The sequence below is a fragment of the Gekko japonicus genome, unplaced genomic scaffold (assembly GCF_001447785.1).
Source record: "Gekko japonicus isolate JY-2015 unplaced genomic scaffold, Gekko_japonicus_V1.1 scaffold1267, whole genome shotgun sequence".
Lineage (NCBI taxonomy): Eukaryota > Metazoa > Chordata > Lepidosauria > Squamata > Gekkonidae > Gekko > Gekko japonicus.
In genome coordinates this window covers 146,705-172,854 of record NW_015165275.1, presented here as the reverse complement: position 1 = coordinate 172,854, position 26,150 = coordinate 146,705, and the positions used below count along the sequence as shown (strand labels likewise).

At 47.2% G+C, this 26,150-nt stretch overlaps 1 protein-coding gene across 1 annotated transcript in view; it reads left to right on the top strand.

Annotated features, from left to right (window-relative positions):
- LOC107109584 (IgGFc-binding protein-like) overlaps positions 1–26,150 on the top strand; it is a 47,090-nt gene that overhangs the window by 3,302 nt on the left and 17,638 nt on the right. The window contains exons 2-10 of the mRNA XM_015410249.1: positions 581–921; positions 2,699–3,272; positions 7,085–7,686; positions 8,969–9,536; positions 12,825–13,414; positions 15,973–16,552; positions 17,355–17,554; positions 19,056–19,197; positions 21,776–22,104. Of these exons, the coding sequence (XP_015265735.1) occupies positions 581–921; positions 2,699–3,272; positions 7,085–7,686; positions 8,969–9,536; positions 12,825–13,414; positions 15,973–16,552; positions 17,355–17,554; positions 19,056–19,197; positions 21,776–22,104 (3,926 nt within the window). The remainder of the gene's footprint in view (positions 1–580; positions 922–2,698; positions 3,273–7,084; positions 7,687–8,968; positions 9,537–12,824; positions 13,415–15,972; positions 16,553–17,354; positions 17,555–19,055; positions 19,198–21,775; positions 22,105–26,150) is intronic.

The window sequence follows — 26,150 nt, the reverse complement described above, 5'->3', positions numbered from 1 at the left end:
ATCCCCCCCGAAATGACCTCTATTGTTGCACCTGATGCAAAACCCACTTGGGTTGTATTAATTTGTTCTAATGGTTTAGCTGCCGTCTGATATTGTTTTAATTGTTGGTCTATATTTATTGTTTTAAGCAGGGCTTTTTTTGTAGAAAAAGCCTGGCAGGAACTTATTAGCATATTAGGCCACACCCGTGACAGCACAGACCATTAGCATATTAGGCCACACCCCCATGTTAACAGGAGTGTGGTCATCCAGCCACACCCACCTTTTGCTTCTTATTCTGTTTACCTTGTTGTCAGGGCTTTTTTATAGCAGGAACTCCTTTGCATGTTAAGCCACACACCCCTAATGTAGCCAATTCTAATGGGTTTCTGCTGTTGGGTGTGGCCTATTATGCTAATGAGTTCCTGCTGGGTGTGGCCAGCTCAGCAGCCAGCCGGAACTCCATTCCTGTGCGTTCCTGCCCCCAAATAGCCCTGGTTTCAAGTGTTCTTATTGTTATTTTTGTTACTCGCCCTGACCCTGCATGCAGGGGAGGGAGGGCTGTTAATCAACTAAACTAAACGTCATTGGACTCTTGCAGGCAAACCAGTGGCCACCTGCAGTTCAATCCAATGCAGAAAAAAAGAGAAGTGTGAAATAATCGACGGGAAGCCCGTCTGTTTGCCAGAGTCTGAATCTACCTGCTGGGCACAGGGAGACCCTCACTACCATACCTTTGATGGGAGGAACTTTGACTTCATGGGCACCTGTACCTACACTATTGCCAAGACTTGTGGGTCAGACACGTCTCTTCCTTCCTTCAGCGTCGAGGCCAAGAATGAGAACAGGGGCAATACTCGCGTTTCCTATGTTGGTTCTGTGACGGTCAAGGTCTACAACAGCACCATTTTAATCACCAGAAATGAAATTGGATTTGTGAGGGTGAGGTTTTGTCTCTAGCTGCTCCCTGTGTGTCTGTTTTTGTGTGTGTGTGGCAACAGTGTCTATGACCTGATGCTCCTGATTTTCTTAAGAGTTGATCCACAAGCTTTGGAATCGCTCCGGCCCGGGTATGGTTCTTCCCCCCGCTTGTCTCTCCCCCCCCCCAGTTTATTTTTACAGCTTTGGTTAGTTTATTTTCTCCTGCACATGGCTTAAATAATGAGAATTTCCCAGTGAGTCACTGGTGTTGTTATCAGTAGTATCATAGCACACCCCATAACTAGGCTTGCCAAGTCCCCCCGGGGGGCGGGGAAAACCCCGCCCCATAGGCCTGTTCCCTGCCGCCGCCGGATTGGGCCCCGGGGGAAACGCCACCCCGACGTGCACTTCACCAGGAAGTGACGTGACTCCCCTCGGATGGTCGTGACCCCGCCCCCAGCGTGCCCGGCGTAGTCGCATCACTTCCTGGTGAGGTGGATGTGGCGCGTGCATGCTCTGTGTGTGCGCACGCGCTCCAGGATCAACCCGGGAGTCCCCCGCTTCAGGATGAGGTACAACTTGGCAACCCTACCCTTAACGTTTAAAAAAAAAAAATCACTTCCCTAAATCACTGTCGATGGGGAGTTGTTTAACAGGAAAAACAAAAACAATAGAAACATTATGACACAAAATCGGCTCCCTGAAAACATTCAGGGTAAAAGTAGTCTCAAGGAGCTAGAAAAAAAATGTGAAGGGGAAAAATGAAGTAAAAACTGAAGGCACAAAAACATGCGTGGAAATCAGGAAACAACCCAAAGCAGTATGGGGCCAGAATCAACAACAACAACTGCAGAAAAGCCGTGCAAATAACCCCTCCCTTTCTGAAGCTTCTGGCTGAAAATGGCGGTCCCCAGGCTTCCCACGTCTTAGGGCTCAGCCCAGTACTTCAGGGCTTTAGACTCATTGTCATGGTCTCCAAGCAAAGAGAGTAATATTCTGAATGAGGAGCCAGAAGCAAGGTAGCAGGCCATCTTTCTTATCTTTAGAATGGTAAATGCACATATGGATTATCCTAACAAATGCACAGACTACCTTGTCTTGATATATTCCTATTCCCTCCAACCTCCTTGTCCATGAAGCTCCATGCTGACCTACTCTGGTGGTCCCTTCTGCTGACCTACTGTATGATTCTATGATTCTGTACTTTATTGTCTACCAAGCATGTATAGATACATATGTCTTCCCTCCGGCAGAGCAACCCTTGAGCCTTTATGCTCCATTTCCTGTCTCTAGATCTGAACTTCCTGTATACCTGAAAGCCTTAGCTATCCCATACGCCTTAAGTGTGTTTCAAAGAGGCTAAGAAATCTAAGCCCTGTTTGCTCAGCCTTTATTTAGCTTAATTTCTCTTACTGTGATCCATCCATACTCTATGGAATGAAACAAGAATCTATAAAACTGGACACACCAGCAGCCCTTGTGGTTCATTGTGGGGGAAAGGTGGAAGGAGGGCCAGTGGTGTAGAATTAAGCCCTCTGGGAACTGATCTGAATTTTGGAGGGGTTGCAGCCCAATTTGAAAGGGGGTTGAATTGCTTAAATTTGCCTTTGGCGTTCCCTCAGTTTAAACTTCAGTACCATGTCTTGTCTTCATAATGCTACAAATGTGTAGTCTACAAAAATCTACCCTACTCTAAGTCTACCCTACTCTGTGCATGTCTCTCAGCGAAATATACGACGACTATCTGAAACAGAAGCATTCAACTTCTGCTGTTTCTTACCTCCGGCTTATCTTGCAGGTGAATAACCAGCGTTCCCGGCTGCCCATCTCCTTGGACGATGGGAAACTGCGCATCTATCAGAGTGGGAATTCTGTCGTTATGCAGACAGACTTCTCCTTGAGGGTCTCTTATGACTGGAACAGCTACCTGGTGGTGAAGATCTCCAGCAGCTTTTCGGAGAGCCTATGCGGCCTGTGCGGCAACTACAATGGAAATCCAGCTGATGACTTCCAAACTCCAAATGGGACCTTGACTCCAACCCCTGTAGATTTTGGGCGAAGCTGGAAGGTGGAAGATGGCGACAGGTTCTGCTGGGATGACTGCCACGGGCAATGCAAAAGCTGCCCACCAGAGACAGCCAACAAGTACAAAGCCGAGCCATTCTGTGGTTGGATCAGCAAAGGAACGGGAGGACCCTTTAGCCAATGCCATTCTGTTGTTGACCCCAACATCTTTCTGGACAACTGTGTCTATGACCTTTGCTTGAATGATGGCTTCAAGGATGTTCTATGCGAAGCACTGAAGAACTATGCAGACACCTGCCAAAAAGCAGGCGTGACCATCTCTGACTGGAGGACGCCCACTGGTTGCCGTGAGTATCCCTGAGCGCCAAAGGGAAGGGTGGTTTCAGAGCTAAGGATAGCAGGAGTTTTCTTTATCGATAGAAGAAAATGATTCAGATTTCATTATTTAACGAAATGTATACCTTGCCCTTCTGCCCTCATAAAGACCACCAAGGCGTCTAAAAAATTAATAACATACATAATAAAACTGTATTCTAAAACCATTCAAACCAACAAAAGTCATTAAAACAATCAAAACCAGTGCTAAAATGCACAGGAAACCATAAAAACAATAAAAAAAAATATTGGGCAGCAAAGAGGGATCCTTGGTTCCACTTTTGGTTCCATAAAAAAACTCATAAAAACAATAAAAAATATTGGGCAGCAAAGAGGGATCCTTGGTTCCACTTTTGGTTCCACCCTACATACCGTTTTCACTCAGGGCTATTTTTTCTAAGAGAACACGCCAGAACTGAGTTCCAGAACCTCTACAATAAAATTCTTTTTAAAATGTTTAAAAGTTCATGAGTTTTCAGTATGCAGACTAAAAACTTCATTTCCCTCTTGAGAGTTCCGGCACCTCTTAAAAAAAAAAGCCCTGTTTTTTGACTGGGACCCAAGAGGGAGACAGCAAAGGCATTTCAGTTGCCGTACTTTTGTAGCTGTGGTGATATGGAAATCCATAGTGAATGTAGCACAGCATCTGCATTCTTGAAACAGCTTTCATTGTTAAGCTTGTTTCTAGTCCTCAGTGTTGTAGTGGTACGATTTAAATCTTCTCTAATAATGGGATAGCAGCAGAGACCAAATTTCTTTGCATGGCTACCTGGCATTTCCATGGTTTTTTTCTATGGAATTTCCTGTTTGCCTAGCAATTGATTATTTATATTTTTCCCTTCCTGCAAGAACACTGTGAAGTAGGATGCTACTATTTATTTAGAAAATGTATATGCTGCCTCTTCAGAGACCTGCTCGAGGCAGTTCACCAGCTTAAATACAATACAGCAGTAAAAAAAATAAAAACAACAAAGCATAAACATTCATAATGTTAAAAATCATAAAATATATAAATCAATATATCAAAGCATTATCAAATCAATATCTATATATCTAATAGCGAAGGCACCCCCTGCGTGCGGATATCTAAATCTGCAAATCGAGGGCACCTGGGGGGCAGGGCGATTTTCCTGCGCACGTGGGGCAATGCCCAGGTGTGCAGAAAAATCTGAACACTGTAAAAAAATATAGGGGGGATATTTAAATCCCCCAAAAAGTAACAAAGCGCCCCCTGCGCATGCACAGGGAATGCTCTTAGAACGGCTTTGCTGCCACCGCCAAAAAAGTGGAGGGGGTGTGGAGGGGAAGTCTTGGCAAGCCAGCAGCTGTAAGCTGCACATCCCTCGCTGCCGTTGCCTGGGGGGAGGGAGAAAGTTTGGCAGGCCGAGCTCCGAGCTGAGACCTACATCCAAAGTAGACCCCAATCTCCCACTAAGCACTAAAAAATGCAGGCTTCCAGTCCATTTGGATCAGCAGTGTTTTGGCACATACTTAGTTCTGAACACAATGCAAACCTGTTCCTTGGAGCTGTTCAGGGTGAACCAAACAGACTGGGTGCTCATGTCTGATCATCACGGGAGCCTCACCATCGGGGCCAGGCAGGGGTGGGGAAGAAAGCTTACCAGTGGTGGCTTCCTCCTTCTTGACAAGTAAGAGGAAGGAGAAGAGAAGGAGAAAGGTTGGCGGGCTGGCCTCACTGCCGCCACTGGGGGTGGAGGGAGGGAGGGAGAGGGGAGGGAGAAGGATGGGTTCACCTGCTGCCCCTTCTGCAGGCCGGGAGCTGTGGGGAATACTTCCCCCACCCCGCGAGTATCGCAGGTCCCGCCTCTTGTTAGAAGTTTTGAATCAGGAGCATCAATAAAGCAATAAAGCAAGCAGTGAACCTGCTACAGACATAAAAAAACATGATAAAACATAATTAACAGTCTCTGGTCCAAGTCTCAGCTCAGCCCTTGTAGAAACCCCTTAAGCCTTAGTCCAAATCTGCAATATGGGGAAAGCAATATCCACCTCCTTTGCAGGATGGTTAAGTACATCTGAGTACATGTACATCCAAAGTAGACCCCAATCTCCCACTAAGCACTAAAAAATGCAAATGATGTTAAATATTCCACGGGGAGGCAATTCTGAGTGGATATGTTTTCTTTTTCATTATAAATAGCAACCAAGAGAGGCTTTGACTGGGCCTGTGGTTTGGGAGAAATTGAATTTTAACTCTTTCCTCACCTCAGTGTTGTTCTCCTAACTTTAAGTAATTGGCCAAGAACCGACATAAGTTCTGTTTGGGGAAACATGCTATAAAGCTATCTGTATGTTTCAACCAAGAGAAGAGAAAGAAGCTCCCAAACTCCATTTGAGATGGGAAGAAGAGCTCAGGGGGTGTTGAAAAAAGCCCTCCCTCCCTCACTGAAGCTCTGGTCCAAGTCCAGACATCCAATAGCTGTTATTTATGAAGGAAAAATGCTTCAAAAGCAAGTCCTGGAAATCGACCATAGTAGTTTGATTCTGGGATCCTGCAGAGTATGCTCACCCCTATTTTTTGGTCTTTCTTGCCCAGAATCTTTATCATCTCACGTTATTGCAGAGGTTTTTTTGTTTGCAAGACTGAACATTATACGGTACCTACAATGGTTTTGCGGTTGAGATTTTTGAATCGGCCCTACACTGACAGAATTTGCCCGTGTGGCCTTAAAAGGATTGATACATCCTTTCACACCCTGCTGGAATGCAGATTTTTTTGAGATTATGAGGCATTAGTATATTAGGCCTTTATTCAACCAGTCATCTCCCTGTACTCCAGAAACCATGGCTTTTGCGGGGCTTCCTTACACTCCCGCCGGACTTGCAGGTCCACCGCCGGGCCCCTCATGGGGCTCGGCAGAGGAGCTGCAAGGCTGGCACCGGCTGCCGGGATCTTTGGGGGTGGGGTGTGTGGCCTTATGACACATTTCGGGTGATGTCAGGAGGTGTGGCCTTATGACACACTTCCGGTGATGTCAGGGGGTGTGGCATATGCTAATGAGTTATGCTAATGAGTTCCCCTAGCTCTTTTTCTACGAAATGACCCCTGGATCCAATCAGTGTTCTTCCAGCATCTAGTCTGGTATGGCCCTAAGACCATCACTATGGAACAGCAGAACCAAGATGTCCTAGAGAATGGGAGTACTATCTATTACTTCTGTGTCACTCCTTTATTTTCTAGCCGCTGAGGATGGTTCTCTCATTTGATCTGTGTACTACTTTCTGAGATACAGGCCCTTTCCGCACTTGGATCTCATCCCTGGTTTTATCAGAGTTCAACTCGTGACACAATGCCTGGCATCTATCCCTGGTTATAACAGCATCCGATTACCCCGGGACAAGTGAGGGGCAAAACCGGGGTGACCTCAATGTAATGTGGAAACAAGAAATACCCTGAAATAGTTACAGGGGTGAACTCACATGTAGTGTAGAATGTAAGTTTGGGGATAGGGTTGAACCAGGATTCAAGGTCTAGTGCGGAAAGGACCACACTGGGCTCAGAGAACCCGTACCCTGACTTGGATGGCCCAGGCTCTCCTGATCTCATCAGCTCTCAGAAGCTAAGCAGGCTCAGCTCTGGTTAGTAAAAGGATGGGAGACCACCAAGGGAGACCAGGGTCACTGTGCAGACAGAGGCAGGCACCTCTCTTCGTCTCTTGCCTTGAAAACCCTACCGGGCCGCCATAAGTCGGCTGCCACTCAAAGGCGCTTTCCACCACCGTTGAGAAAACCCATGTCCTTTATTCTCATCTCTCTCTAACAGCTTTGCCCTGCCCTGAAAACAGCCAATATCAGGCTTGCGGGTCTGCCTGTCCCGCCACTTGCAACGACCAAGCTGCTCCCGCCAACTGTTCCTCGTTGCCTTGCGTGGAGACCTGCCAGTGCAACAATGGCTTCGTCTTGGACGCCGGGAAGTGCGTCCCCCAGTCTGCCTGCGGGTGTGTTTTTGAGGGAAAACTCTTCGCCCCCAATGAGCAGTTCTGGGGAGACGGCACCTGCACACGGCGCTGCGTCTGTGACCCACAGTCCAGGCAAGTGAGCTGCCAGGCATCCAGCTGCCGGAGCGGAGAGCAATGCCGGGTGGAGAACGGCATCCAGAACTGCTACCCTACGGGTCATGCCACCTGCTCCGCTTCAGGGGACCCTCACTACGTCAGCTTCGATGGCCTGAGGTTTGACTTCCAGGGCACCTGCGTGTACCAGTTCACCGGGCTTTGTGAGGACAGGGAGGACCTGGTGGACTTCCGGGTGCTTGTCCAAAATGAGCATCGAGGTAGCCAATCAGTGTCCTTCACCCGAGTCGTGGAGGTCAATGTTTACGACACAGTAATAGTGATCAGCAGAGAAAAGCCTGCCAAAGTCATGGTGAGTCTGATCAGAGATTCGTTCCTTTTGAACAGCTGATTGTTTCCCCGTTTAGCTGCAGTACCTCTTCCTTCAGTTCTGATTCCAGTCACTGTTCGTTCCTAGCATGAGGCCCTCCAGATGGTGGAAATTTCGGGAATCTGCAGGATAGTCCGGGTTGCCATTTCAGTTTTGGAATCTGAAATGTGCAAATAGGAGACAGGGCAGGAGAGAACTGGTCTACTGGCTGCTGATTCACTGTTAACTCTTGACTGCCTCAAACAAGATGGTTCCTTATTGCTATTTCTGGTGCAATGGTCTAGTGCAATGTGTGAGGGAGGTCTCCTATAGGTAACTGGTGTCCACACACAGTTTTTTACCTTCTCTTCATTTTAGTTTTCTGGCATCACCATCTGAGTAAGTCAAGTGTTCAAGTATGCAAGACAATGCATGATGAAGAATTCATTTGGATGGGGGAGCCTTTATTTAACAGGGGGAAATGTTCTGTGAGTCATGTGCAAAAGTACTTCTGAAGCAGGCCCGTAGCCAGGATATTGTGGCTTGTGGGGCAAACTTTTTTCTGGTGGGGCTGAAGTTCTCAGTGCAGAAAGCAAAGCCATTTAGCCAATAGAAAGCTGTTACCAGGATAGATCTCTAAATTGCAAGCTGTCAGCCACTTTAGATGACAGTTCACAGATTCTGCAAGTTAATCACTTCTGCCAGCCCAAGCAACAATTCTGATAACAAGCCGACTGGTGGGGGTGATGACTTCTGTAGTAAAGAAAGCTAACATTTAGGCAGAAAAACTCTCTTAAAGGAGACCAGTTTCTTGACACAGAGTTAGAAGGTATCCTAGAGGTCACCTACTCCAGCCCCCTTGCTCAGTGCGGGAATTAGTCAACTACAGCACCCCACTCTGCTTAAAGGAGCACACAACTTTAAAAAATATTTTTAAATGATTGAAAAAGGCATTTGTGGGGCTATGCCTTTAAGAAAGGGGGTGGAGCCCCAAAAGCCCCACCGTAGCTATGGGCCTGTTCTGACGGGACTGTGTCTCAGTGGTAGAGCATCTGCTTGGCATGCAGAAGATTCAGTCCCCAGCATCTTGGCACGCAGAAGGTTCAATCCCCAGCATCTCCATTAAAGATCAGGTTGTAAGTGATGTAGACAGACCTCAGCCTGCACCCCTGGAGAGTCCCTGACACTCGGAGTAGACAGTACTGACTGTGATGGACCAGTGGTCTGATTCAGTATAATGTGTTCATGTTTCATGCTCACACCTTCCTTTTCGAATGGTTCCTAGGTGAACGGCTTGCTGACCAACCTGCCTTACAGCACAGAAAACAACAAAATCTCCCTGTACAAGAGAGGGCAAGACGCCGTAGTCCAGACCGAGTTCCAGATGACTGTCACCTTTGACTGGCAAAGCCGGGTCACCGTGACTGTGCCCAGCACCTATGCTGGAGCCCTTTGTGGTCTCTGCGGCAACTACAATGGCAACAAACAGGATGAAATGACCATGAAAAATGGCGGAGTGGCCCCAACCCCATCAGCGTTTGGCCAGAGCTGGACAGTGCGGGAGATACCAGGCTGCACGGAGGTTGATCCAGGAAAGTGCTCTAATCTGCCAGCCATTGAGACACACCAACGGGGACTCAGCAAGGAGTGTGGCCTCATACTAGACAAGAGTGGCCCGTTCAGGGAGTGTCACAGCAAAGTTGATCCAGAAGGGTATTTCCATGACTGCGTGTATGATTACTGCTTCTTTGAAGGCCAGCAAGCTATCATCTGCCAGGACGTTGCCAGCTATGCGGCGGCCTGCCAAGCGGCTGGGGCGACCATCCATGCCTGGAGATCTGAGAACTTCTGCAGTAAGTACAACTACGCCCAGCTAGTCTCTTTAGCTACTGATAATAAAGATGGTGGTTTTAAAAAATAAATAAACAAAGGGAAAGCAAGTGGGTCTTGCCTTCCATTTCAGGCAAGACCTGAAGTCGTTCTTCCAAACGACAGTCTGGCTTGGAGCAGCCTGGCAAGAAGCCATGTTCTTCCCCAAGCCAGACTTTCAGCTGCAGAATACCATGTGAAACTGGGGACTTCATAGAAGAGGAAGATTGGGCATATGCAGGCCCAGGGCTCTTTTTGTTGGAAAAAGCCCAGCAGGAACTCATTAGCATAATAGGCCACACCCAACAGCAGAAACACGTTAGCATATTAGGCCACACCCCTGACAGCACAGCTCATTAGCACATTAGGCCACACCCACATGTTACCAGAAGTGTGGTCATCCAGCCACACCCACCTTTTGCTTCTTATTCTCTTTATCTTATTTGTTGTCAAAACCCAGGGCTTTTTTTTTGTAGCAGGAACTCTTTTACGTGCTAGGCCACACACCCCTAATGTAGCCAATCCTAATGAGTTTCTGCTGTTGGGTGTGGCCTGTTATGCTAATGAGTTCCTGCTGGGTGTGGCCAACTTGGGAGCCAGCCGGAACTCCAGGGGTGCTATGCAGAGGCAGGCAATGGCAAACCACCTCCGTAGGGCTCCTGCCTTGAAAATCCTATGGGGTTGCCATAAATTGGCTGCAACGTGACAGCACTTTCCACCCCCCCAAGCATGCATTTGGTGGACTATGGACCCAGAGAGAAATAATCAAACTCCATAAGAACATAAGAACATAAGAACATAAGAACATAAGAGATGCCAATGTTGGATCAGGCCAAAGGCCCATCCAGTCCAACACTCTGTATCCCACAGTGGCCAGAAATACCAGTGCCATCAGGAGGTCCACCAGTGGGGCCAGGACATTAGAAGCCCTCCCACTGTTGACCCCCCCCAAGCACCAAGATGACAGAGCATCACTTGCCCCAGAGTCCCTATCTATACCTTGTGGCTAATAGCCACTGATGGACCTCTGCTCCATATGCTTATCTAATTCCCTTTTGAAGCCGTCCATGCTTGTAGCTGCCACCACTTCCTGTGGCAGTGAATTCCAAGTGTTAATCACTCTTTGGGTGAAGAAGTACTTCCTTTTATCCGTTCTAACCCGACCGCTCAGCAATTTCATGGAGTGCCCACGGGTTCTTGTATTGTGAGAAAGGGAGAAAAGTACCTCTTTCTCTACCTGCTCTTTCCCATGCATAATCTTATAAACCTCAATCATGTCACCCCTCAGTCGTCGTTTCTCCAAGCTAAAGAGCCCTAAGCGCCTTAACCGTTCCTCATAGGGAAAGTGTTCCAACCCTTTTATCATTCGAGTTGCTCTTTTCTGCACTTTTTCCAAAGCTATAATATCCTTTTTAAGGTGTGGTGACCAGAATTGCACACAGTATTCCAGATGAGGTCGCACCATTGATTTATATAGCGGCATTATGATATTGGCTGATCTGTTTACAATACCCTTCCTAATAATCCCCAGCATAGCATTGGCCTTCTTTATTGCAGTCACACACTGTCTCGACATTTTCAGTGAGTTATCTACTACAACTCCAAGATCTCTCTCTTGATCTGTCTCTGCCAGTTCAGACCCCATCAACGTGTATTTATAGTTAGGATTTTTGGCTCCAATGTGCATCACCTTGCACTTGGCCACATTGAACCCCATTTGCCATGTTGACGCCCACTCGCCCAACTTTGACAGATCCCTTTGGAGTGCCTCACAATCCTCACTGGTTTTCACCACCCTGAACAACTTCGTATCATCCGCAAATTTAGCCACTTCACTGCTTACTCCCAACTCCAAATCATTAATGAACAAGTTAAAAAGCAGTGGACCAAGTACTGATCCCTGTGGTACCCCACTGCTTACACCCCTCCACTGGGAGAACTGCCCATTTATACTCACTCTCTGTTTTCTATTAATTAGCCAGTTTTTGATCCATAAAAGGACTTGTCCTTTTATCCCATGATTTTTGAGCTTACTTAGGAGCCTTTGATGAGGAACTTTATCAAAAGCTTTCTGGAAGTCAAGGTAAACAATATCTATTGGATCCCCCTTGTCCACATGTTTGTTCACCCCCTCAAAGAACATTAACAGGTTAGTGAGACAAGATCTTCCCTTACAGAACCCATGTTGAGTCTGCCTCAATAGGTTTTGTTCATCTATGTGCCTACTAATTCTTTCCTTAATAATGGTTTCCACCAATTTACCCGGTATCGACGTCAGACTGACTGGCCTGTAATTTCCCGGATCTCCTCTGGAACCCTTTTTAAAGATGGGAGTGACATTAGCTACCTTCCAGTCCTCAGGAATGGAGGCTGATTTTAAGGAGAGATTACATATTTTTGTCAGGAGATCCACAAGTTCACAATTGAGTTCTTTCAGAACTCTTGGATGTATGCCATCTGGGCCTGGTGATTTATCAGTTTTTAAGTTGTTTATCAGTTTTAGGACCTCCTCTCTCGTCACCTCAATCTTACTCAGGTCTTTCAACACCCCTCCCGAACTCAGCGGCTCTGGAGTGGGCAAGCACCTCTCATCTTCCACAGTGAAGACGGAGGCAAAAAATGCATTTAGCTTCTCAGCCATTTCCCTATCGTCCTTCAGTACTCCTTTTACCCCTTGGTCATCCAAGGGCCCCACTGCCTCCCTGGCTGGTTTCCTGCTTCTAATGTATTTGAAGAAAGTTTTATTGTTGGTCTTTACATTTTTTGCTATATGTTCCTCATATTCCCTTTTTGCCTGCCTGACCACAGCCTTGCATTTTATTTGCCATAGCCTGTGTTCTGTTTTATCAGCCTCCAGCTCTTCTAGCCCTGACCTGGATAGCCCAGGCAAGCCTGATCTCATCAGATATCGGAAGCTAAGCAGGGCCGACCCTGGCAAGTACTTGGATGGGAGACCTCCAAGGAATACCAGGGCCAGGAGGCAGAGGCAACCAATAGCAAGCCACCTCTTTGAATGTCCAAGACCTACAAGTGGTCACCAGAACTCAGCCAAGACTTGCAGATATGCACATACACGTGCACACACACACACAAAATACCCCAAAAACCCCAAAAGCCCTCCAGCTCATATCCCAGCCTGGGAGTTGCCTTGAATCTGTTTCTGCCAATCTTACCATCCTTGTGAGTGTGTCATTCTGAATCTCCCCCCCCCCCACATCTACCAAGTTGATAACTTCTTGCTCTTTCATTTCTCCCTTGTTTCAAATTGACAGGTCTTCCTTGCGCTCAAAATAGTCACTACGAGCTCTGTGCCAGAGGATGCCCCCAGACCTGTGGAAGCTTCTACGCCCCAGCCCCTTGTCTAGCAAAGTGCCAGGAAGGTTGTGTGTGTGACGAAAACTTTGTGCAGAGTGGCGATCAGTGTGTCCCCATATCCCAGTGCGGCTGCCACCATGGAGGCCATTACTACCTGGCAGGAGAGACTTTCTACCCAACATGCCAGGAACGCTGTGTGTGCCAAGCCGGCGGGACTGTGAAATGTCAGACATTCTCCTGCGGACCTTATGAGGAATGCAAGTTGTTGGACGGGGTCCGGAAGTGCCACCCCATAGGCAGTGCTACCTGCTCTGCCTCTGGCGACCCCCACTACACCTCCTTCGATGGATCCCGCTTCGATTTCCAGGGCACCTGCACGTATACCCTGGCGAAGGCCATCCAAGCCAGTTCCACACTGATACCGTTTACTATAAATGTGGAGAACACGGCCTGGGGGAACGGGAAGGTTTCGGTGACCAAAATGGTCTCTGTCGAGGTCTATAACACCACACTCACATTACTGCAGAACGTGAAAGGACAAGTGAAGGTGAGTCTGTGCCACAAATGGTTAGCTCTGCAGCCGTTCCTTCATTCATAAAGCCATTCCCACGGTTTGCACATTCTTCTGCCGCTGCAATTAGGAATAGAATGGCGATACTCCTCCTCTACCTCACAGGTAGCTTCTAGTACAGTGATGGCGAACCTTTTAGAGACCGAGTACTTAAACTGCGACCCAAAACCCACATTTATCGCGCAAAGTGCCAACACGGCAATTTAACCTGAATACTGAGGTTTTACTTTAGAAAAAACAACTCATACATTAACTTAAGGTGATCCAAACAAAGTAAGGAAAGCAATCCCAAATGCTTTCATTTACTTAAAATTATTTGGCAGAGAATTCGACACTTTAATGATGGTCTGGGCCTGGCTGGGGCGATGGCACGCACGCCCACAGAGAGGGCTCTGTGCCGCCTCTGGCACCCGTGCCATAGGTTCGCCACCACTGTTCTAGTAGATACTTTGCATGAGTGCCCAGTCACGCAGATGCCCAGTTTACAGATTTCTTCCCATTGTTTTTGATGGCAAAGGATCTTATGAACTAGGCCTCTAGGCCATTGGGGGTTACACAAACAGACTACTGGAAGGCGGTAGACACGTGGTAGAGCAGATAGGCTTGCTTCACCATTCCAGTATCCTGTTACAGGGCTGCCCCAGCTGCAGCCATAAGCAGGGGAAGAGTAGTAAGTTGAAGAGTGTCAAAAGGTTGATTGGCTTTCTCAATGAACATGTATATGATGGTTGCCGGACCACTGGTGGAGGGGAGGGTCCCCCGCCACCAGACTAGGGTTGCCAGCTCCCTCTGAGCAGCTGGCGGGGGATGAAGGTGCACTTACTGGGAGTAGGGGGGAATGCCTGGCATTTCAGCGACGTGCCTACATTGCCGGGAAGTGACATAGGCACGTCAGGGACACTGGGGGGGGGATGAAGCTCTAGTTTGGGGGCAAAACTCTATCTGGGTCACATGGTCATGTCACTGAAATGCTGGGCATTTCTCTATTTTGGGGAGGTGATTCCCCCACACATACACTGGCCAGCTGGCTGATGACAGAGAAATGAGGTCTTGCAACAGCAGGCCCCCACCTCAACCGGGGGGGTGGGTCTGGAATCCCTATGCCAGGTCCTGCCCCCCAAACCACCAATCAACTGGCCAGTGGGGCGGGTCTTACCAGAAGAAAGAGGAAGTCCCAGGCCATGTTGCTGATGTCACACAGGAAGTAACATCATCACGCCAGTGATGTCCAGGCGAAGCTCTGTTATCTGGGCAAAATCTTTATGGTTGAAGTCATTTTTACCATAGAGTTTTTGCCCAAATACCAGAGTGTTGCAGCGACATCACAGGGTGATGACGTCACTTCCTGTGTTATGCTGGCAACGTGGCCTGGACCATCTTTCTCCTGGTGAGTCCCCCCCCAATTCCCCACCAGTTACCATGTGGGACCTGGCAACCCTAGTATATATACTTCATGCTGGAACAAAAAGCAACTCTATATGTTTAGCTTTGACTAGGAGAAAGAGCACTGGTACTGGAAGTATGGAGGCTCAGTATGGAAACATACATTCTAGTAATACTGGCATGGATCCTATCCCTGCGCCGCTACTCCACTGAGCAAAGTCTGAAGCCTTACTCTAGCCAAAGGAGACTTCCTCTACCTCAGTTTGGTAGCTGATGAAGGGAGCTTTGGTTCTCAAAAGCTTATATCCCCCCAAATTTGTTGGTCTCTGAGGTTCTACTGGATTTGAATCTAGCTGTTCTTCCAACTTAAGTGGCTCTTCTGTTGAAGGAAGGGCCACTTAAGTTGGAGGAAGGCTCTGTAGGCTGGAGCAAGACTTCTTAGAGAACAGTTGGGCACACCCCATGGTTTCAAAGCCTTTTTTCTAGAACCATGCATACATTCCGTTTCTACACAATATTGAGGTCTAAATATTATTTTAAAGTAAATAACCTAGAACAATCCGTTTGGCTTTCCATGAGGATAAGGACTTCTATTTTCGGCTTTTATTTTTCCTCTTTGCCAGCTGGAACTTTGCAGAACTTTGGATTGCATGACAGTACATTTCCATTACTCATACTAGGTGTTATTGTTTGGTTCCATTACTAAATAATATTTTTATCTTCATAAATAACACTAACAATACAATTGTTCGAGCTAAGTTGTACATGGCACATTTAGATTTAATATATAGATCTGTACAACAAAAAGTCCCATTATTTCACAAATGTCCATTATTTCCAAGGCCTTCGAAATGTCTAAAATGTTTCTGCTGGAGCAATTGGGTCCGTGTATCTGTTAGGAATCTTCTAACATTGGGCCAGTATGACTGAAGGAAGTAACAAAATACTGGGTTGGATCCAGCCACTGTTCTCACTCAATGCCACCTTACCACAGACTCCATCCCACATGGCTTGAATCCATTCAGATCTCATGGTACCCTTTCTGTTGGTCAAGGAGAAAACCTTCCTTCCTTCTTCATCAATTGAAAAACCGGTTGGATCCAACCCCTAACATAATCTTACCCAACCGAGAAATGACTTTCTTCCTGCAGGTGAATGGTATGTTCCAGCCTCTCCCAGTGACCCTTTCTGGTGGACGACTCAGAGCCTATCAGCATGGCACTAAAGTTGTAATCCAAACTGACTTTGCTCTGGTCATGAGCTATGACCTGGTTTACGATGTCCGAGTCACTGTCCCAGGGAGTTACCAGGGCCAAGTGAGTGGCTTGTGTGGGAACTACAATGGACGTAAAGAGGACGATTTCCTGCTCCCTGATGGCAGGGTGGTCTCCGATGTGACTGTATTCGGTGCAGCCTGGAAAGTGCCCATCCCTGGGGCAAGCGGATCCTGCTCAGATGGATGCTCTGGAAATAACTGCCCGGTTTGTGAGGAGAGGAAGAAGGATGTTTTCAAACAGCGCAATTACTGTGGCCTCCTCACTGCTGCAGATGGTCCCTTCAGAGCTTGTCACGACAAAGTAAACCCTAGTGGCTATTTCAGTAACTGCATCTATGATCTTTGCCTGGGCAATGGAGACAGGCCTATCTTATGCAAGAGTATTGAGAGTTATGTATCTGCCTGCCAAGAGGCTGGGGTCTCTGTTCAGCCCTGGAGGAATCAGTCCTTCTGCCGTGAGTATTAACAATTGACCTCTGGGATATATAATTTGATATGTGAAATAGGAGTAGCATTTGATCTAACTCCCTATCACTTCTGGGGACAATTAAAGGAATGGGGTTCTTACCTACCAAGTCCTAAATGGTTTCAGCCCTGAGTACCCTACAATAGGTGTCCCCAACCTGGTTGAACTTGTGGACACTTTTTTTGGATTTTGAAAACAGGTAGTGGGCACCACCACAAAATGGCTGCCATATGAGGTGGGACCAGTCACAAAATGGCTGCCATGAGGGCTGGGTCCAGTCCAAAATATTGGGAGGTTCCAGTAAGTATCCTCTTCTGATAAAGACAGCTGCATCCAAATAGGTACTCCCTTTTGACACAGTATGATAACTTCTGGACTCTTCTGAAGCACTTTTGTAGTGGAATAAAGCCAGACTTATCTCTTTGCTCTAGGGAAGAAGACAGTGGGCACCAGGAACCATACTGGCAGGTGCTATGGTGTCCACCACCAAAACATATTTGAGACCCTAGAGAATTCCAGTTTGAACATAAGCCCACGTCTTTGCAGGCAAAGAAGAATTTACCAGAAATTCATTGTAGCTCCACCCATACTTAGCTCTTAACATTTCTTTATAAAACAATGCTCCTAATTGTCATCATAACATATGGTGATGGAATCTGTGATTTGGTGCCGTACTAGTAGCTATCTTTTCCTTTTCTCGCCAAAATCTTAGTTCAGTTCTCTCCTCTTCCCTTCCCTTTGAAGTAGCACCAGGGATCTTTGCTTCTAATCCATGTGTTCTTTGCATTTAGCTCTGAGCTGCCCAGTCAACAGCCACTACAAGATCTGTGCTGACCTCTGTGCCACCACTTGCGCCAAGATCACAGACCCCAGAACATGTCCTGAAACCTGTGCTGAGGGCTGCCAATGTGACAGTGGCTTCTTCTTTGATGGCCTCAATTGCGTTACGGTGGAACATTGTGGGTGCTTCAGGAATGGCCGCTATTATAGGGTAACTGCTCTTCCAGATATTGTTTTCCCACTCTCTACTTTTATTGCTGTAACAACTTGTTACATGTCAGATTACGTATTTGTCAAAGATACAGCCCAGGGGCCGGAAGCGGCCCATCCAGAACACTTATCTGGCCTGCTAGCAACCTTGATTTTTGGGCAATAGGTCTCTGTTCTGTGCAAAACGTCTTGTGCATAGCAAGTGAAGGGTGGTTATTTAGGTGCTGAGGAGGTGTGTGGGTCATGTTTTGTTGCTGTAACAACTTGTTACATGTCAGATTACATATTTGTCAAAGATACAGCCCAGGGGCCGGAAGCAGCCCATCCAGAACTCTTATCTGGCCTGCGAGCAACCTTGATTTTCGGGCAGTAGGTCTCTGTTCTGTGCAAAACTTCTTGTGCATAACAAGTGAAGGGTGGTTAGTTAGGTGCTGAGGAGGTGTGTGGGTCATGGTCAGTGGTAAAATATCTAAGGTACACATATGGCCCAGCCCAACAAAGTGACATTTATGTCAGATCTGGCCCTCGTAGCAAATGGGTTTGACACCTCTTGCAAGTCTTTCCATGTTCTCTTAGTTCCATGCTTTTTCTAACCAAATATCACAAGTTCTTGTGGTTACCTGCAGAATTTCTCAGGATTCATTAAATAAGAGGGGGGAAATTGCCTGTCTTGTGCTGTTTCTTGGATGTGTAAGAAACACCGTTTTAATCAACGAATTCCCTTGTCACAAGGAGGTACAGAAATGGTGCAATGGTCAGATTATGAGCTGTTATATGAGGGGCTCGTTTATCCCTGTAAATTTCACACTTGATGACCGGCCATCAGAAAACATTCTGCTTGTGGTAATAGGACAATATTGATATGCAATCTGAAAATGGCTCATGGGTGTCTCCTTGAAATGCGATGCCACAAGAATATGTGCATGGCTTGTTACACTGTAATAATGAGGAAGGGAGTATATGTTTGAGATAGATGATATGATAGATGGATGGATGGATGGATGGATGGATGGATGGATGGATGGATGGATGGATGGATGGATAGATAGATAGATAGATAGATAGATAGATAGATAGATGATAGATAGATAGATAGATAGATAGATAGATAGATGATAGATAGATAGATAGATAGATGGAGATAGATAGATAGATAGATAGATAGATAGATAGATAGATAGATAGATAGACAGACAGACAGATAGACAGACAGACAGATAGATAGATGATGGATGGATGATGATGATGATGGACAGATGATGGATAGATTGATAGATGATAGATAGATAGACAGACAAGACAGATAACATATGTGCTAGAATTAACCAATATGGTTTACAGACAAATTAGGATTTAGAATTACTTCCAATGTTTCTTTTGCTTACACTTGTGAGGGATGAGAACATTCAGAAATACCGGGCGTGTTTCCAGTCTTAACCTACGCAGGCCTTCTTGATGTAGTAAAAACCAGCCAATTGCTCCCCTTTCATGTCTCCCGCCAGCCCAATGAGAAAGTTCTGCTGAACGAGTGCCGCCAAAGCTGTACCTGCCTTCCAGGCCAGGGGGTGGTCTGTGAGGCCCACAGCTGCAAAACCGATGAGAAATGTGAGATTCGGGATGGAGTCATGGGTTGTATTAATAAAGGTAAGAAGACATTCAGTGAAGCACAGCAGCTACATGTATGCCGGTGAAAGTCCAGGCCAGATGTGCAGAACTGAGCCCGCTGGACATTGCAGAGCTGGAAAAAGTACAAAGGAGGGCAACTGACATGATGAGGGGGTTGGAGCACCTTCCCTATGAGGAAAGGCTGAAGAGCCTGGGACTTTACAGTTAAGAAAAGAGATGACTAAGAGGGGACACGATAGAGGTTTATAAAATTATACACGAGGTGGAGAGAGTTGACAAAGAGAAATTTTTCTCCCTCTCCCAAAATACTAGAACTCGAGGGCATCCAATGAAGCTGATGGGCAGTAGGTTCAGGACGGACAAAAAGAAATGCTACTTTACACAGAGAGTTATTAAAATGTGGAATTCGCTGCCAGAGGATGTAGTGATGGCCACAGGAATAAACAGCTGTAAAAGGGGATTAGACAGATACATGGAGGATCATGGAAGACCAGGACTACTAGCCATGGTGACTGAGGGGAACCTCCACATACAGAAGCCTCAGCCTCTATGCCCTGTTGCTGGCCCTCCAGAGGAACTGGTTGTCCACTGTGTGAGACAGGATGCTCGCCGACGTGGGGATACAGGGGCTTGCCTCTTTTCTCCAGGGTCGGGGACAAAGGGTGGCGCTAGGGGAACAGCGGTCCGGGAGACGCCCACTTGAGTGTGGGGTGCCTCAGGGCACTGTGCTTTCCCCGATGTTGTTTAACATCTATATGCGCCCCCTTGCCCAGGTGGCTAGGAGGTTTGGGTAGGGTTGTCATCAGTACGCTGATGACACCCAGCTCTATCTGATGTTGGGCAGCCAGTCGGACTCCAGACCGGAAGATCTGGACCGGGCGTTGCAGGCCGTGGCTGGTTGGCTTAGGCTGAGCCGGTTGAAGCTGAATTCGGCGAAGACGGAGGTCCTATGCCTGAGTTGTGGTGGTAAGGGATTGGGGCTCCCACTCCCAACCTTCGATGGGGCGGTATTAGTGCCAGCGTCGGAGGTTAGGAGCTTGGGAGTGCGCCTGGATCCCCTTCTGACAATGGAAGCCCAGGTAGGGGCCACTGCAAAATCGGCCTTTTAACATTTTCGGCTGGTTCGGCAGTTGGTTCCCTTCCTCGACTGCTGCGACCTGGCTACAGTGATCCATGCGACGGTCACCTCGAGATTGGATTACTGTAACGCTCTCTACATGGGTCTGCCCTTTTCCCAAATTCAGAAGCTGCAGCTGGTGCAGAATGCCACGGCCAGGCTGTTGATGGGCCTCCCGCGTCGGGAGCACATCCAACCAGTGCTTAGGCTGCTGCACTGGCTGCCAACGGCTTACCAGATTCGCTTCAAGGTGTTGGTGCTTACCTTTAAAGCCCTATATGGCCAGGGTCTGGCTTACCTGAGGGACCGCCGTTCCCCATTTTTGCCCCAGAGAGCACTACGGTCTGGGGCCCAACAGCGTCTATCTATCCTGGGCCCCAAGGAGGCGAGACTTGCCATTACCAGGGCCAGGGCGTTTTCGGTGGCAGCTCCTTACTGGTGGAACGAGCTCCCAGATGACATCAGGGCCCTGCAGGACCTCTCACAGTTCCGCAGGGCCTGCAAGACGGAGCTCTTCTGCCAGGCTTTCAAATAGGAGTCGCCACCATAGTTACCATCAATCCGGAATATCGGACTGGCCCACTCTGAGCCTCACCAGCGAACATCTGGACCGTGGGACTGATTTTAAGACCTGAAGACAGAAGGAATGCAGACAATAGCCATTTGTCTTAAGGTTACTCTGATGTAGCGAGCATTTTATTGTTAAGATTGTTTTTAAGGGATTTTAATATTTTATTGTTTTATTTGTATCGGCCTGTCGGCCGTCTTCTGTAAGCCGCCCAAAGCCTGTTTACAGGGTGGGCGGGGTATAAATGTAAATATAAATAATAAATATGTAATATGTAAAACAATTAAATAAAACACATAAATACATAAACAGGAAGGAGGGCTAATAAGATTTAGTGAGAAAATACCAAATGGGAAAAAACGTCTTCATGTGTGGGTGGGCAGAAGTCAATGATAGAGGGAGAAAGATGAATCTCCTCAGGGAAGGAGTTCCAAAGTTCCTCTGTCACGACCAAGAAGGCCTTTTTTCATAGTGTTGCCATTGCCAGGCCTCATCTTACCTGTGGTGGGTAGCTGTGTGTGGTAACCATAGAGTTTCCCCCTGAATCCTAGAGAGTTGGCATGCAACAGCCCCAGCATGATAACATCACTACCGGTGACACCATTGTGTCGGTGGCATCCCTGCAGGATGCTGCTGTTTGGGGGTGGGGCTTCCCTAGCTGGCAGCAGATTGGGGTCCCCAAAATTGAGGGATCCCCTGGCCTGACTCGGGGAATGGCAATCCTTTTTTTCAGGTTGCCACCTGTCTAGATTTAGACGTCACCTGAAGCAGGGCCTCTAGGGTGACCAGAGTGGTCAGGTCCACTGAGAGGTGGGGTTATTTTTGTCTCCCCCCCCCCAATCACTATAGCTAAAACTGGTCTGCCTTTTTATGGAAACAGCCACTCACTCAAGTTTTTCCTTTCATTTCAGATCCTTGTAAGGCCTTGAAATGTCGACCCAAGGAAACGTGCAAAGTGGAGAACCACCAAGCCACGTGCGTCCCTGACTTCTCAGCAAGCTGCTGGGGCTGGGGAGACCCACACTACCACACCTTCGATGGGAGGGACTTTGACTTCCAGGGCACCTGCACTTACATCATTGCCAAGTACTGCGGAAATGACTCTACCCTGGTACCCTTCTCTGTAGAGGAGAAGAACGACAACAGGGGAAACCAGGCGGTGTCCTATGTGCGGCTGGTCAACATCTACGTCTACGGCTACAAGATCTCCATATACAAGCAGGAGTCTGGGAGAATCCGGGTAGGCTGGATAGCCAAAAGTAGGGGGATATGGGCCCTGCTAAATGTAGGGTTGGATTCCAGAAGACACTTCCCAGTGGCAGAATTAAACTTTCCTTTCTCCCACCTCCCACTGAGGTCCATAGATCTCCATGAAACGCTGCTTCCTGGGAGATGGGAGGCCCTGAAGAATAAGGGAGGTCCATAGAACTCAGTGTAAATTGCCAATTTAGTCTGGATGCAACCCATAATGTTCATTTGTGATCCTCAACATTAGGCTAACACAGGCCCATAGCTACAGTGGGTCATCTCGGGGCCAGGCCCTCCTGACTTACTGCCCACAGGCCTCCCAACTTCCCATCCAGCCAATTTATTTTATTTTTCACGCGTGCCACAATTGCACCGAACCAAGCCATTGCCCTGCCCTGCCTGCCGGTGCCCACGCCTCTTCCCCCCCCTCCCTTTCTCTCCCTCTCATTGCTTTTTAAAAAAACTTTAACTCTCTTGTCGCTCCTGACACAGCCTGGGTGTGTGTGCAGCAGTGCCCCCCAACTTATTTAAATGTCCCCCCAAAGTAAAAAAATCCTGGCTATGGCCCTGGGCTAACACGTAGGGTATTAAATTGTACAGTAATTATTATTTAGATGTTTATACCCCACTTCTCTCCCCAATGGAGACTTGGAGCTATTAAAGCATCATTGTCTTCTCCAGTGAGTGCTCCCTTCTCATTTGGTGGCCAAAGTATTTGAGCTTCAGTTTCATTATCTGGCCTTCCAGGGAACAGTCAGGGTTGATTTCTTTTAGGATTGACTGATTTGATCTTCTTGCAGTCCAAGGGACTCTCAAGAGTCTTCTCCAGCACCATAGTTCAAAAGAATCTATTCTTCGGCGCTCGGCCTTCCTTATAGTCCAACTCTCGCAGCCATACATGACTACTGGGAATACCATTGCTTGGACCATGCGTATTTTTGTTGGCAGGGTGATGTCTCTACTTTTTATCATGCTGTTTAGGTTCGCCATCGCTTTCCTCCCAAGGAGCAGGCGTCTTTTAATTTCATGGCTGCAGTCACAGTCTGCGGTGATCGAGCATCATTATCTCCCCTTTTATTTTATCCCCACAATAACTCTCCTTAGAGAGCCAGTGTGATGTAGTGCTTAAGAGTGACGGACTCTAATCTGAAGAACCGGGTTAGATCCCACACTCCTCCACATGAAGCCAGCTGGGTGACCTTGGGTCAGTCACAGCTCTTTCAGAGCTCTCTCAGCCCCCCCCAAAAATAAGTCTAGCTCGCCACCTAGTGGTGCATAACGCTAAAAGAGCTAGGACTTCAGGCTGCCAGACAATATTAGGATCTCCGGCTATACTCTGCTCAGTGCCAAATGATGATGGTTGTTCTTGTTGTTGTTCTTAACAACCTCCTTGTAATTTAGGTTAGGCTAAGAGCGAGTGATGGGTTCAAAGTCACCCAGTGAGCTTCCACCACCAAGTGAGGATTTGAACTTGGGTCTCCCAGATCTTAGTCCGACACTCTAGGCCCTACAACATGCTGGCTCTATATTAGGGCTGATGTGAGTTTACATAGGAGCTTGAAGACTGTCCTGGATCAGCGTTCAGCAGCTCTTGTTTATATGCAAGCGTGGAATCTGTGGAAACTGTGGCCCTTTTACTCACAGATCACTCAGATTTAAGTCCGCATCTGAATGTCTGCTAATTCCCCACCTGGACATAAACAAGGAATGATGACTCAGGATCCTCGCTAAATCACATCAATAAGTTAGGCTACAATAGCCATCTGGGAGTAAGAGATGAGCTGTAACTCTCCCAGGCAAGAATGTGCAAGAGGATAACGGTGATTCAGTGCAAACTGCGTTGATAATAAACAACCCCGCTGACCCACTATGAAGATAGTCCAGGACAAAAGCTCTGTACCAAACCAAGCTTATTAAATACGGGGGGGAAACCACTCAAACACTAGATTGGCAAGTTTTCCCTGAATCATTTTACATAATGAACAGCTAATTCTTTCCACTTGAAGAACAGCATATCCTTTATTCCCCCTCCAAATGCAATTTTCAAATGTTGGCCTGCTTCAGTATTAAATATTCTACCCCACCCTTAGGGACAGATTGTAGAAGAGTAGCCATTCAGTCTCTCATAGCTAAGTAGACAAGGAGTCCCACGGCACTAATTTATTCCAGCATGTCGTTTTCTAAGAGCCTCCTTCATCAGATGCATGAAGCAGACTCTTTAAAGATTCAAACGTTTTTACCCTGCCCTACCTCCATGGAGTCTGGGACAGTGTATATTCTCTTCCTTGCTCCATCTTATCTAAGCAACAACCCCATGAAGTAGGTTAGGCTGACAGAGAGAGAGGGAAAGTAGAATAACTGGCCCAGGGTCATGGCAGACTGGAGAATCCAACACTAACCACTGCACAACACTGCCGTACTGTTCCAGATCACTCGGAGTTACCGAATATCAGCAAATTCTTTGCCTGCGTGTGAACAAGGATGACTGATGGCTTGTATATGAATGGTTTGCACTCAGGTTCGGAGCCTTTTCCAAGAGTTTATTTGGATCAGAAATGCGGCAGAAAGATCACCGTGGCCCATTCTGCATCTAGCATTCGCTCCGTTGTTTTACTAAACCCACACTAGAACAGAAGAAGATGGGGCTCAAAACCACATTCAAGTACCCCAGGCCAATGCCATACTGACTGCAGAATCACCCCTGAATGGCCGTAAAAAAGCCATAAATCTATGCAGATGGTACCATAAACCCGAGAGATCAAAGGAAGTGAAACCGGCATGCAGTGTGGCGGCTACCATAAAACCTGACAATCAAAGAAAGTGGAAGTGGCATGCAGTGTGGAGGGGGGTTTCTGTTCCAACGTAAAATAGCGGAGTGAATGCTAGATGCAGAATGGACCTGTGAATCCTAAAATTCTCTTTAAATTGAAGGAATTGTTTACCGATTTCTCTCCAGGGAACAATCATTCTTTCAGAGGGGGATGCTAAGGATCTTTAACAAGCCAGGAGCCTCATCCAGCTCCAACAGCTATGACTCCCTGCTACTTAAAGCACAAAATGTCAAATCGAAGAGGGATGTAGAATGTAATTCACAGCAGAAGAGCAATGTTCCATTATATATGTTCACTGCAGCCACTGGACAATACTATTTGATTGCTGCTGTTTTTAATTTATTATTTATTTTCTTGGATGGGAAGAGCGACTCCCTAAGGTTACTTATTTTGTATTGATGTCACTTTGATTTTGGTTAGCTGCCTTGTGCATGTTCCTGGAAAGGCGGGGAACAAATTAAAGAAATATATTCATCAACACAAGTCAGAATTGAGTTGATACAAAAGACTGAGGATCAGTGGTAGAGCATCTGCTTTGCACCCAGAAGGTCACAGGTTCGATTCCCAGCATCTTCAGCTAAAGGGATTAGGCAGCAGGCAATGCAAAAGACCTCCGCCTGAGACCCTGGGGACAATATTGACCATTATAGAACAATGGGGTTGGGTCCAACCAACTCTTCCACTGGTGGAAAAGATGGGTTCCCCCTTGATCATCATAAAAACGATGCTAGGGATCATGGGACTTGCACGGACAAAAGCCATGTGGACTGGTGAGTGTACAGAAGAGAGGGGTTGGGCAAGCTTGAGCAAAGACACTGGATGGATCAAACCCCTGGTCTGACCACAGCTTCATGTATGTTCATATGCAAGTGTCAAGTCTCAGTCCTGGAAAACATGAACAAATAATAGACACTGCCTCTTAGTTAGGATTGCTAACTCTGGCTTGGGAAATTTCTGGAGATTTGTGGGCTGTGCTTAGGGAGGGTGAAATTTGGGGAGGGGAGGAAGCTCAGCAAGGGTGTAATGACATTGAGTCCACTCTCTGAACCTGCCATGTTCTCCAAGGGAAGTGATCTGCAGATGAATTGTAATTCCCAAACCCCCATGTCATAGCTGTAGGTTGGCAACTCGACCCTGAGTAGTGGCAAAATACATGACCCCATTCACTGCCAGTCCCCACATACAGCCGATCTTCCAGATGAGAGTT